The sequence below is a fragment of the Triturus cristatus genome, chromosome 12, assembly GCF_964204655.1.
Source record: "Triturus cristatus chromosome 12, aTriCri1.1, whole genome shotgun sequence".
NCBI lineage: Eukaryota > Metazoa > Chordata > Amphibia > Caudata > Salamandridae > Triturus > Triturus cristatus.
Window position 1 is genome coordinate 47,809,352 of NC_140595.1, and position 14,527 is coordinate 47,823,878.

Genomic DNA, 14,527 nt, shown 5'->3' on the forward strand with positions numbered 1-14,527 from the left:
TAAGAGAACTCATTTTCCAATTTGAGTGCTAATACGGTCAGCCGGCTGGGGGAGGTTCAGGGCAGAGTCTTCCCTCTGGCTCCTATAGCCTAAGCATTTCACTAAAATTAAGGAAGGCACAGGAGACTGAAAATGGATTTCTGCCTTTCTAGTTTTGCTTTCCACAGTATTTATCTCCCTTCCACTTTGTCTGAAACATTCTTTGTGTCTCGCTGTTTTTTTTTTATTTGCTCGTTCACTCCCTCTTTCTAACTCCTTTTCAGTCCTACTTTGCTCTTCTTTTCAGCTCCCTCTCACCTGTACTCTGCCTGTCACTCCCTGTTTCTGACTCCTTTTTCAGTTTTAGTCCTTTCTTTTTTTCAGCGCTCACCTGTACTCTTTTCTGCAAGATTATGTAGCATCTCACATCCTGAATGTGCCTCTTTTTTTGTCAGCATCCAGGGCTAAGCTCTCAATGCTGAACACGGTCTCCAAGATAAGAGGGCAAGTGAAGAACCCGGGCTATCCTCAGCCCGAGGGGCTCCTGGGAGAGAGCATGGTTCGCTTTGGGAAGGAGCTGGGAGATGATTCCAAGTTTGGTGAGTCCCTTCTGTTCCTTGTAGTGTTTGGTCAGACCGTGGCACAAATCTGGGGAAGTTTGCTGTGATAGGTGGCTGCTCCCTGATCTTCTATGGTCCCTCATACCCCTCACTGGTACCCGTAGACCCTACTACTACCACCCTCACCCTGCATCCTTTACATACAAGGCGATGTTCATTCTCACACCGTATCCTTTTTCGACACATTACGCATGCAGAAAATGTCCTACTCATCCAGATCAGACTTCCAGACAGTGTAAGGGTGTCTAGAAAACTCCTTTCTCCCAGATATTCTGTCTCTAATCTATCCAATTTGAATGGATTTTTCAGAAACCCTTAATACTCTGTCAATGTCTTTCACATCCATTTCAACGATCATTCTTGTAATTCCCACTTTAGAGCATCTTTGTATTTTTTCTTTATATGTTCGGCTTGATATCATTCAGAACAGTGCAAGATTTACTTCGACAGACTGTCTTGCTCTTTACCAGAAACCTTCCCCAGAAAAAGACTGTTGTTGAGAAGATGAGGGTTCATTCTCTGTTCATCCTTTTAACTTTTGCTGAACTTGGGAGAGAGATGCATTTGTATTTTTTGATCTATGGATAGTGACACTGACCCAAGCTGTGCAGCCTTTCATACTAAAATTCCATCTTTGCCTAATAACGGACCCGCCTTTAATGGGGAGCAGTGCTCCAAATTCTCCTTACACGCTCCTGGCATGTGACTTGGCCTTAGCACAGCTCCTTCTATAAATATGGAACAGATCCACCCTGTGAAGTAGAAAAGGGCATGACTCACGGGTCTACCTCTGATGGCACGTGAGTCAGAAACTAGAAATATGCTACTTACCTGGCCACACCCACTGTCCTTCCTGACCTGAAGAACCTAAGGCACTCCTAATTCTGACCAGCTTATCCTGATCTGCGATTCCTCTGTATTCTGGGCCACACTCCCCCACTGTTCACAAACCCCGCATGTAAAGCTGCATTTTCTTTCCTGTGACCTCATTTCCCTTCATTCCCCCCACAGGCGATGCGCTTTTGGATGCCGGTGAGTCAATGAAGAGACTGGCAGAGGTAAAGGATTCGTTGGATATTGAAGTCAAGCAGAACTTTATTGATCCACTGCAGAACCTGTGTGACAAAGATCTTAAAGAGATACAGGTAACTCAGCAAGGCTTCTTATTGCAACATCCTCTCTGAAGCTGCGTCCCACCAGGCAGCGCCTTTGCAGCCTCCCTGTACTCTGGAGTCTACCACGGGTTGCCTTGCAGTAGTAGCCTCGTAAGTGCACCTTGTGGGCCAGAAGTAGGTGCGATAAGTGACCTGGGGCTGCCACAGTACTTGCTTCATATTTTTGCAGCCAATTGGCAATAGGTTGGCAGTGTGTGGACAGACAAACAAGTACGCTTCTGTACAGCACTTTCTAGGCCGGCTCCACCGTCCCTCCTGACCTCAGGGCGCCACCGTCCCTCCTGACCTCAGGGCGCCACCGTCCCTCCTGACCTCAGGGCGCCACCGTCCCTCCTGACCTCAGGGCGCCACCGTCCCTCCTGACCTCAGGGCGCCACCGTCCCTCCTAACCTCAGGGCGCCACCGTCCCTCCTGACCTCAGGGCGCCACCGTCCCTCCTGACCTCAGGGCGCCACCGTCCCTCCTGACCTCAGGGCGCCACCGTCCCTCCTGACCTCAGGGCGCCACCGTCCCTCCTGACCTCAGGGCGCCACCGTCCCTCCTGACCTCAGGGCGCCACCGTCCCTCCTGACCTCAGGGCGCCACCGTCCCTCCTGACCTCAGGGCGCCACCGTCCCTCCTGACCTCAGGGTGCCACCGCCCCTCCTGACCTCAGGGCGCCACCGCCTCTCCTGACCTAAAGGCGCCACCGCCTCTCCTGACCTCAGGGCGCCACCGTCCCTCCTGACCTCACGGCTCCACTGCCCAGTGCCACCAGTCCTCCTGATGTCACGGCGTGGCCATTCCTCCTGATGTCACGGCGTGGCCATTCCTCCTGATGTCACGGCGTGGCCATCCCTCCTGATGTCACGGCGTGGCCATCCCTCCTGATGTCACGGCGTGGCCATCCCTCCTGATGTCACGGCGTGGCCATCCCTCCTGATGTCACGGCGTGGCCATCCCTCCTGATGTCACGGCGTGGCCATCCCTCCTGATGTCACGGCGTGGCCATCCCTCCTGATGTCACGGCGTGGCCATCCCTCCTGATGTCACGGCGTGGCCATCCCTCCTGATGTCACGGCGTGGCCATCCCTCCTGATGTCACGGCGTGGCCATCCCTCCTGACGTCACGCCGCCTCCATCCCTCCTGAAGTCACGCCGCCTCCATCCCTCCAGAGGAGGAGAGCGGTAGACCTAGTATTAGCAGTAAGAGTTGCGCTTTTGAGGGATCTCACCTTTTAGCAACTGATCCAGCTTGCCGTTTCCTGCAGACCTGACCATAGCGTTTCGGCAAAGTAAAAAGTGTCCTTTTATGTTATCAGAATACACATTGATGAAGAGGCGCTCCTATTTGATGGATGAGCTCTTTTAGGTGCAATTCATCGGTCCAGAAGTGGTGCAGACTGGCAAGAATCACATCAGTCAATCAGTCTGTATTTGTATAAGGTAACTTATCACCAGCGAGGGTATCCAGGCGCTATGCATGCTATCAAGGTGGTGTCTCATGGTGTGGGAAGTCTTGGCTACTCTTGGACTAGTAACTCGGTTATGAAGTTGTTGGCTCAAAAGAGGCTTGCTTACTTACAGCGTCTGATTTCATAAGGCTCGTGAGTACTAAACGATGGATAACTAAACTAGAAGAATTAAGTAGGCCACGAGCCAAGCAAAACCCAAGCCAAGTATGGTAAGTCAGCTGTCCTCTACCACATTTTCTTAGTAACCTCATAACAGATTACACTTCAGTTTTACCCAAATATTAAATATTAAACCCGCATGGCAACACACTCTTATGGTTAATAAACGTTAAAATCCTTCTGGTAACCAAGTGATTGGTGAGCTTAAAGTCACCACCGTCTCAAAATGTAAAGTTCAATGGGGTGTAATGGCCGCTATGAAAAACATGACCACGTCTCAAAACGAGATTCACTGAATGAATATCTTGGTTTAACATTCGGATAAAACTGAAGCATTATCGGTGATGAGGTTACTATCGCGTTATCTCTGGGACAGGTCAATGCAGGAGAGGGAGTTACAGGGAAAAGGTGTACCTCAGATTGATATAGGACCCTCCTATCCACTACTTAATGGTGGCTTGCTGCACATCTGACACAGCTTAAAAGCCAAATCCCAAAACCAAAGCAAGCCATATTCACCCAACACATTTTTGGAGGCAGTCACATTCATATTGGTGACTGCAGTTAGAAAGGTTATTTTCTTTAGTTTCTCATGTGTTAAATTTTTTATTGTAAAATTGGAAGCGTGAAAAACATTTAAAAAATAAGAAATGTGCTCTTTTTTTAGGTCTATGGGGGTGGTGGGCAGGAATTATTCTATCATCGATAAGTCTGAGGAGGATTCTCTTTCCGGAGTATTCCGGTAAATAACCAATCTTTGAGAGTCTGGCACCCATGTTTCATCACAGTCGCCCTCCTTGGTAGGTGTGACTCCACAAGTAGGAAGTGCCCAGTTCTTAAACGGTGTACCCTTTCAGACAGAAATAAATTTTCTTGTCACACCAAAACTTCATGCCTTTCAAAAACCTGTTTAAAATCATGAAGCAAATTAATGTACAGGAGCTTCTCAAGTTGCGCTATGGCAGCATCGTAACAGGAGAGCATCTTTAGCCTTTTATCTAGCTGAACTTCCTGGGACATCAAACACTGGCTGTGCTGGCTCAAGACTTGCAAGTAGAAAGAGAGCAGACCGTACCAGTGCAGGACATTGAGACATTTAGGTGCTCATAATGTACAAGAAAGGGGTATTTTGGGGGTTTGTTTACAACTGTATCAGTGGAGAGCATGTTGGGTCCTTGGACACAGACTGGGTTCAAATGAGCACATTAAATTAAAAACCCACTGGAAAATTAAAATGAATCTAAAAATGTAATGGACCAGCAGAGTCGCTGCAATCCCAGGAGGCGTTACCGCCATTGGTTTTAAAGCACAGTTTCCTTTACAAAATTCGTAAACTAAGAGGGATTGACTGGAACTGTGATGCACACATCAATACAATAAAGTAACAGTGTTTTTTTTTTTTTTTGGGGGGGGGAAATTATATGCCATTGTGAACCATTTCCTTTAATTTATTGTTACTTAAAGGGGAGAAAATAGAAAAGAACGGAAGAGTAATAGAACCCCTGTTAGATTTCTTTTAATTTGTTTTTAAGGTAATGTGCTCTTTTTATAAAACGTGAAAACAAATGGGCAACCCAATAACCCCTTGTTGGGTGTTTGAGTGTTATAAGGCAAACCGTTAACAATGGAATCATTCAAACAGCAATAGTACAGAGACTTGTTTTTCAAATTAATTCAGAAGTCCTATTAGTGACAAAATAGAATCCAACTCAGCCATTCGTAGCGTGATTTAAGAAAAAGTTAAACCAAAGAAAATGTTTAATAATACATGGCAGACGCATATAGAGATTAAATCATAAAGAACATAAACTCACAAATTTACAAGAAAGGGGGTTCAGTACAAAAGATATCCAAGCATACATTGGCAATGTAGTGTCCAGGTCAAACAAAAGTTTCGTAATCACATTTGTCAGTGCATGAAAATGCCACTCTAAATGGATAAATGGAAAGACCACCTTCAGGGTAGAACACACCATCCAATGTTGGAGTAATATTAAAGTGAGAGAGATGGGCTCATTGTTGACGTTTCGGTCTCAAGTGTCATTACTCCGCAAGACCATCCTCAGGACCTGTATGATTTACGTGGGAATGCAATAATGGCCCCACAGGAACTCATTTAAATTCAAGAAACAACAATGTCAATTTAAAAACCAATACCACTCTGTATAACAAGATTCATCTATCGGAACCACAGAATGTTTTGTTTAATCACTGTATTGTCAATGTATGCTTGGATATCATTTGTACTGAACCCCTGCTTGCAAATTTGTGAATATATGTTCTTTATGATTTAATCTCTATATGCGGCTGTCGTGTGTGATTTCGGATTTTCCTTGGTTTAACTCTTTCTTAAATCACGTTACGAATTACTGACTTTGATTCTTTTTGTCACTAATTGGACATCTGAATTAATTAAACAAACTCTGTACTATTTATGGTCGAGGGATTCCCCTGTTAGCGATTTACCTTAGAAAAATTTATAAATAGACCAAAAATATAATGTGTCTATATTTACTTTAATTGTGCAAAAGTCATTCAGGATCCTGAAAGTGTGTGTAGATATTTAAATGCCTCTGAGAGACCATGATAAGATAGGATTCAGGCTATCCCAGTGGGGCACATCTTGGAATTAGGATACAGACCGTGCTGGACATCTTCAAACCTACAATGCATGCTGTGCAGGACATGGGGACAAGGACATCAGGCGTTGGAGTGCAGGATGTCCTCAAAACTAGAACATAGGCTGCAGGTGCGTCTCGCAAGCTAGGTCACAGACTGGGATTGTGCTGGACATCCTTACCAAGATGATGATGGGGCATGAAAGTGGTGAGCATCCTTGGGTCTCAAGTTCTTCCACTGTCAGTCAAGCGCACCCTAGGCTGGAGGGATTCTAGGACATGGCAATATTGTGGCTACACTGTTACTAGGTTATATGTCAGGAAAACACTTTGCTGGTGTGGATTGAGTCTCAGTGGTTTTGCGTGCCCTTTGGAAATTGGAAGCAGGTTTGCCCTTCCCTGTAGCCCTTGTCAACTGACTTATTTGCATTGTCTACAAAAGTCTGCTGTATCAGTCTGTGGTCACCCTCAGTTATTCTGTTGCCATAGGCACAGAGTGTCAGATTGCTAGTGGCAGATGCTACAAGAGGGGTTGTGGTGTACAGTTAGTTGTTCAGTGACTGTTCACAATGTGCTTCTCCGTGGCAAAGACAATCTACATCTTTTCACAGCTGCTCTGTGAATTCCTATACTGATGTGTGAATGTTGATTGCGTATAGTGAATCTTGACTATTTTCACACAGCACCATCTGAAGAAGCTGGAGGGTCGGCGCTTGGACTTTGATTACAAAAAGAAGCGGCAAGGGAAGATACCGGAGGAGGAGCTCCGCCAGGCCCTGGAAAAGTTTGAAGAATCCAAAGAAGTGGCAGAGACCAGCATGCACAACCTGCTAGAGACTGATGTAAGGGAGCAGTAGACAGGAGCTAAAACTGTGATGGAGAATATGCCCGCAATTTGGGGGTATGAGGTGAATCCATTAACTTGGGGAGCAAAATCTGCTAAAAGATCCATGTTGATAGTTTTGTTGCAGTAAAGCTGAGGTTTGATGAGCACATAGCCTCGTGGCAAGTGGTGATCAACAATGGAGCAGGAAACTGTACAACGAGCAACAAATGTGCATACTTAAAGGGGTTACTCTTGACAGTCATTTGTACCTCACATGGGGTGGAATGATTCTAATTATAAAGAGATTTTGAGGGAGTGGCTATGAAATTAGATGTGTTTGAGGAGATAAGTTTGATCAGAAGGGAAACCGAATTTGAGTTCTGTAAGGCATTGATTTTGTGTAATGAGTCAATTGGCAGGTCTGTGCTCTATTGTGTGAGGTTTGCTGAGACAAAGATTTGGAGATGTGAGGTAATATATTATGAGGTTATGAATAAAGTATAATATTGCTTGAGAAGTGACAGGGTCCTCTGCAGCTTATGCCTTGAGAGATTGTGAAGCAAAGAGTTAGTTTCACCTCAAAGTTTAGCAAGCGGTAGAGAAGTCGGCAAGGAGATCTGACATTGTTGGTCAAACATTTGCAAATTACTATAGAAGGTTAATGCAATGGCATATCTCTGTTGTATCTTTTGAAGACCGATAAGTGGGACTATAACCTAAGTATGTTGGTCAATGCAGGGTGTGAACGAGACAGTGCTGAAGTGCAGGTTGTAATCTACACTGCTGTTGCTTTTTTGACTTATGATCTCATGCCTTCTTACAGATAGAACAGGTGAGCCAGCTGTCAGCCCTGGTGGATGCGCAGTTAGACTATCACAGACAAGCCGTGCAAATCCTGGATGAACTTGCGGATAAATTGAAAGAAAGGTGAGAGCAGGCTTGTTGGCTCAGACTAAGTGGAGTCTCTCCATCAAATACACACCTTTACACCTTCACCTAATTTCAGGCCTACATAATTAACTTAGATTACAGCAAGCAGCAAATAGCAAGCTCTACAAGATTATTTCTGCAGTCAAAAAGCCACTGTGTTGGTAACTATAAAAATTAGTAAACATAACTTTTGTTCTGATGGATATTTTTAACTGTAAATTCCTCACCTTTAGAATATTCCCTGGTGCCAAACTGGAAATTTTAAAGCATCCGCAGCATCCTGTGCCACATCCTGGTCCGAATCGGAGTCATGCTAGCACCCCCATGAAGGAGGTAACTTACTCCTGTCCAATCGAGCCTTCGAGACAGTAGGAAAAAGGCTGGAGGTTTTATTCCTGCTGCTTTGTCGTGCCCAGTAAGGATGGAGGGCTCAGAACCATTCTGGACCTTCTGCCTCTGAATTCCATCTTATGAAAGGACAAATTCAAAATGCTCTCTCTGGCTCAAGTTCTTACTACTCTGGACTCTGAGGACTGGGTGGCGTCCTTGGATTTGCAGGCCGCATATTATTCTAGGCCCATTCAACAGTCCCACAGTTGATATCTGAAGTGTATGCGGTTCCTACTCTTGTATATTGACTCAAATAGAGGAGCTTGTATACTGGACCCTAATAAGCTCCCAGTCCCTTTCTTCCTGTAGGTTATTGCTTGCAGCTCATCTTTGCAGGTTGGGAATATATGTATTCCCGTACCTTGACGACGGTCCGCATAAGTCGAACTCGCAACAGTCCATTATGGACTTCCTACAGGCGATGGTTGCCCATCTGTCATTCCTAGGGTTCCCATCGGTAAACTGAAGTCCCATCCGGACACCTTTATAGAGGATTCCTTCATTTGAGGGCTGTCTTAGACCTGTTGGGCCACATGTATCAACATTTGGAGTAGCGATTACCTAATTGCGATTTTCAGCGATTTTCAGGTGATCACTATTCCAAATGTATGAAACTCCAAGAGTTTCATTTAGTGATTCGTAGGGGCTCGCAAATCAACCTACCTCATTAATATTAATGAGGTAGGTCGCAATTTGCGACCCCCCCCCTAAGAATCGCTAAAAGCACGGGGTTGGTGGCCTGCTGGGGTCTGCAGACCACCATGTCCGTGATTGCTTGTAAATAAAGCAACCAACGGGTTGCATAAAAAAAAATAAGGGATTTTTTTTTTTTTTTTGAAGAGGAAAAAACGTTTTTGCCACCATTCCCAAAGGGGAAGGAGTGCCTTGGGGACCCCTTCCCAATTGTGAATGGGTTACCACCTAATTGAAGTTGGTGGTAAGTTGCGAATGTGTGGGATGCATTCATGGTCACAAATAATTCTTACATACTGCTGCGATTCTCTATTTGAAAGGGACGCCTTAAACACGCCCCTTCCAAATACCGAATAGCTAACCCATTTTGCGATTCGGTAACAGGTTAACGAATTGCAAATTACGCTTTGATGCATGTAAAAAGCCTTTTTTGCGTTTGCCAACGAGCCGATTCGCAAAATCGGCCCGTTGGCGAATGCAAAGTTAGTTGATACATGTGGCCCCTAGATGTTGAAGACATTTCCACAACCGCAGCGAGTCCAGGACTTTCAGGGTATGACCCCAATGTTTCAGGCTCAATCCTGAGACTTGGTGAGCATGGTTCTGAGGCTTTTTTTGGGCTCCTAGCCTTGTATATACCATTCACACCGTGCACCAGATGGCACACAGATGTATTACAGTGGAACCTATGGTTTCAGTTGGTTCAGCAACAGGGCAGACTGTCTGACACCATCCATTTCTCTGAAGAGATGGCCAGAGAAATTTAGTATTGGCAAGCAGACAGCAACCTTCAATGGTCAGGCCGCTCTTTTTACCCCACAGTAGTGCCTGATTCATTGTCTCAGGGTTGGGTAGTCACCTGGGGAGGTGGAAATCAGAGATCTGTGGTCTCTAGCGGTGCTCTACCTTTCAGAGCTTCAAGCCATCTGGCTGGACCTAAAGGCCATCGTACTGATTGTCAAAGGGATGGTGATGTAGCTTTTCACAGATAGCATGACTGTCGTGCGGTATGTGGGCAGGGTGGTGTCTTTGATCCTATGCCAGGAGGCCCCGTTTATTTGGAGTTGGCTGGATCAGCAGTAGATTTGTCTGGTGACCAACCACCTTGTGGGGCTCTCAATGCCAGAGCAAACTGTTTGATTAGACATCACCTAATCGTCCTTGCAGGGTGACTCAGAGCATTTTCAACTAGCCTGGCATGCCCTGACTGCATCTTTTTGCCTCTTCTGAGAATCCGTAGAGTCGAGATAACTGTGCACTGTTATTTCCACCAGGAAGGTGTTTAGAGGCTGTATTTCGCCTGTGACTGACTACAGGCCTCCTGTACGCATTCCCAACATCATTACCTCTCCTGCCTGAAGTTCTGAAAAGCGTCAGCACAGACTGATGCTAAAGGGAAGCAGCAAGTACAACGACCACCGAACGGGCTGCCTTTGCAACGCGTGTGGAATAACGAATACGTCTCAACCACGCATTACATTTACAGCGCAAGTCGTTGCAATGACATGCGTTAGGTCAAGGGCATTTGACTTTAAAGTCCAAGGCGTTCTCTACTGTTACGGTGACTGAGTTGGAATAGTAATGTATACTATTCCAAAGTCCAGCAGCTTCCTAAGGCAAGCTGTTGTAACGACTTGCATTGTAAATGGAATGCATGGTTCTGACGCATGTTCCGCCCACGTTGTTACGGAACATGTGGAAAAAGAATGCATGGTTGTCATACCACCATGCTAAAGCCCTCTTGATAGCCCGTATTGGGCCAGGAAAGTGAGCCTGAGTATGTACCCTCCTGTCCGGCTACCCCATTAGGTGGACCGCCTGTATCTTCTACAGGGCACGGCCCTGCACCAGAATGGAGATGGAACGGCGACAACTGTGCAGTTTTGACGTGCCCTCTGAAGGGGTGGATGTGACCGCCTGAGCTAGACACCACTAGACCAAAATACATTAATTCAGGGCGCTGGTAGAATTTTGTGGCCTTGTGTAGAGACCATCATCTATATGCCTTACTGTTCAAATTATCATTTGTTTTCTTATTAGTCTAAAAAGGTTTTGCAATGGGTACAGTTAAAGGTTACATGTTGGCTTTTTAAAGCCTTTTTGTTAGCCAGACCAGCCCTTCCTCTTCATATCGTCCGTTGTATTTAGTTTTCTAAAATCCTTGAATCCTGCTTACCCTAAAGTCTTTTATCATGCCTCCGGACCCGAGTTTGGTGCTTCGGTTTCTCATGTGCACACTTGTTGAGCACATGCACAGCTGATCCTAGCAACTCCTCCCCAACAAGAGTTTTTTCTTATTGCCTTCTCTTCCCCACGTCATGTCAGTGAACAGCAGGTGCTGTTTGTGCAACCTCTCTTCACTACCTTCTTTTCCAACACATAAGTGCTGACGATCCAGGCTTTATTCTGCCTAAAGTGATTTTCCCTTTCACGTGTGGCAATCACCCTACTGGCATTTTTCTCTTTGTTGCATCCTTCAAAAAGATTTAGGAAGCTGCCTCTTGATGTATTGTGGACTAAAAAGAGGTACACGATCTAAAGAGTCCAGGCAAACCCCAAAGGAATTGTAGAGGCACAAATGACACCCCAAATACTCTCTCTTTTCGTAGTGTAGGTGAGCAGTTGGGCATATTAGAGGTTAGTGCTAAGCATTTATTACACACACTAAGGCAGTAAGTCCACACCCAATAATAAATTCTGATACCAGTTTATTAAAAAAACACATATTTTTTATATAAATTTAGATAACAAGATCATCAGAATCTTTTTAGTACTTTTCAAGTTATGAATTTTTACAGTTGGACACGGTGCAATTTCTGGATTGCTAATGTTATCCTATGGAGGAATAACATGTATCGCATTGGGGCACTTAGCATTGACTATCTGAAAGAAACACGTTACTTAGATTCCTCACCTTAGAATATCCCCAGGCGTCCGACTGGATCCGGAAAATTTTTCGTCAGCAATACCCCTTGCGCGTCGCTAGGCGGCGTCTGCGGCTCCGCGCTCGGCGTCGTGCGCCGGAATGACGTCGTCTGAGTACTTAGACGCCGCCCTCGCGCGCTGACGTCAGTTCTTCTTTTTTCCGCGCCAGTAAGCGCCGATCCGGGAGAGCTACCCATTTAGTCAATTTTTTACTAACTTTTTCGAATCTTTTTGGTCACTTCTCGACTCTGGTGCCGGTAGGATGCCTGGTTTCAAGGCCTGCGACGACTGTCACCGACTGATGTCGGTGACCGATCATCACCGCCGGTGCCTGTACTGCTTGGGCCTCGACCACGACGCGGAGTCGTGCTCCGATTGTATGGCCCTGACCTCAAAAGCTAGGCGGGAGCGGTCCCGCAAGCTTCTCGAGCTTCGCCACTCGGCTCCGCGCCCCTCTCAATCCCGGTCCAGGAGGAGGTCCAAGGATCGGTCGCGGAGCCGCACTCTACATCGTCGCTCGTCTGGCTCGAAGTCTTCGGGTAAGTCGAAGCACTCCAAGAGGCGACACCGCTCTTCGGACTCCCCTCGCCGGTCGCGCGACTCGGCCGAGGATCCGGGTGGGTCCACCCCCGCGGCTCCGCGGGAGCCGCAGGCGCTGCGCAAGTTCCCATACCCGCCGGTTCCTGGGACTGACGCGACGCCGGCGGAGGTCAGTGCCTTCCTCTCGGCCATGAGGAGCCTGGCCCTGCCGTCGACGCCCGCTGGCGCGCCTTCGGGCCCCGCGGACTCGACTGGGCAACCTCGCGTGCCGGCGGCTCCGGCCCCGGTGCTGTTGGAGGCTCCGGCCCCGACGCCTCAGGTCCCTGAGGGGCCCGAGCCTGGGCCCCCGTCGACGCCGGTCGACCTCGTTACGCCTCCTCCGCTGGCGCCAACACCGGTACCACCCCCGACGCCGGCTCCGGTCGACGTCGATCCCCGGTTCAGCCCCTGTCCGGTCCCGACGCCGATGCGGCGCCGCCCGACGCCGCATCCGACGCCGCTAGAGACACATATTGTCTATCGACCGGCTCCGATCATTCCTCCTGTTTACCAGGAATTGGATGACGGGGGCGAATGGGAGGGGTCTGACGACCCTATGGCCCTTCAGGGGCACCTTTCTCAGGACTGGGCAGATGAACTGGGGGAGGCCAGTGGATTGGATACCTCACCGGACACTGGATTCATCTCTCCTCCGACTGTGGCTTCGGAGGAGGGTGCAGCTTTTTCTGTGGTGCTGCGCAAGGCGGCCGAAGCTCTTGGGCTTGAGCTGCCTGCCGTGGCTGTGAGGACTAACATCCTCACTGAGGTGCTTCAGTCTGCCGCATGCTCCACTGACCTCTGCTGCAATTCAATGAGGCCCTCACTGACGTTCTGCAGGGCACCTGGTCCAAGCCCTCCACAGTCCCTCCTGTGGATAGGAACGTTGCCAGGCGCCACCGCCCTGCTCCGGGCGACCCCAGTTTTCTGTCCCAACACCCCACCCCCGAGAGTCTGGTTATCCAGGCCTCTACCTCCCAATCCTCCTTCCCGTCCGCTCCTCTGGACCGGGATTCCAAGAGACTGGATCAGTTCGGTAAGAAGCTGTTCTCCTCGCTCAGTTTGGGCCTGCGGTCTTTGAACACCGCCTGTCTCTTGGACCGTTATTCCCACTCTCTGTGGGATACGGTGGAGGACGTGCTGCCACTGTGCCCGGAGGAGGCCCGGGCGCGGCTTTCCTCGGCTCTGGCCGATGGGAGAGATGCAGCGCGCCATGCAATCCGATGTGGACTCGACACTACGGACTCGCTGGGTAGGGCGATTTCTACCACGGTGGCGCTTTGACGTCACGCCTGGCTGCGGTCCACGTCCTTTTCAGGGGATGTCTAGAGCACACTCATGGACATGCCTTTTGATGGCGCTCGCCTTTTTGGTGAGAAAGCGGACAGTGCGCTGGCTCGCTTCAAGGACTCCCGGGCTATGGCCACGTCCTTGGGCCTCTCGGCCCTGCGGCCACAAACTTCCGCTTTTCGCTCCTTTCGTGGCCAAGGAAGGGGCACCTTCTCACGTCCGCCTAGCCACCGGCCGCAGAACCAACCTGCACGCGGTCGCGGAAGTGGTTTCCGCCGAGGCGGTACTGGAGGACGACGCGGTCAGTCCACATCCACCCCGGCAGCATCCGCCTCAAAGCCTTCCTAGTCCGAGCTTTCAGGCCCATTCCACGCCAGTGGGAGGCCGGGTTCGCCATCACCTGCTCCACTGGCGTACCATTACTTCGGACAGGTGGGTGCTGCAAATCGTCCGAAGGGGCTACTCCCTCCCCTTCGAGACGACCCCTCCAGCCATGCCACCGCAGCACCACCGTATCTCGGGGGATCATTTGAATCTTCTGCAAGAGGAAGTTTCGGCCCTCTTGGCCAAGGGGGCCGTCGAGCGCGTTCCGAGCCCAGAAGTAGGTGGTGGTTGTTATTCCCACTACTTTCTGGTTCCCAAGAAGGGCAAAGGAGGCCTACGCCCTATCTTGGACCTCAGGAACGTCCATGCCTTCCTCAGGAAGGAACGGTTCAAAATGTTGACTTTGGCTCAGGTTCTAGCTGCCCTAGACCCTGGAGACTGGATGGTAGCGTTGGACTTGCAGGACGCATATTTCCATATGCCCGTCCTGCCGGCCCACCGGCGTTACCTGCGGTTCACGGTGGGTCAGGAGCACTTTCAGTTCACCGTGCTCCCCTTCGGCCTTACC

General features: G+C 48.6%; 1 protein-coding gene across 2 annotated transcripts in view; it reads left to right on the forward strand.

Moving 5' to 3' along the window:
• The window catches only part of SH3GL1 (SH3 domain containing GRB2 like 1, endophilin A2), a 95,262-nt gene that overhangs the window by 53,429 nt on the left and 27,306 nt on the right, over positions 1 to 14,527 (forward strand). For both annotated transcript variants that reach the window (XM_085638730.1, XM_085638731.1), the window contains exons 4-7: positions 435 to 578; positions 1,611 to 1,744; positions 6,689 to 6,847; positions 7,655 to 7,758. In XM_085638730.1, the coding sequence (XP_085494856.1) occupies positions 435 to 578; positions 1,611 to 1,744; positions 6,689 to 6,847; positions 7,655 to 7,758 (541 nt within the window). The remainder of the gene's footprint in view (positions 1 to 434; positions 579 to 1,610; positions 1,745 to 6,688; positions 6,848 to 7,654; positions 7,759 to 14,527) is intronic.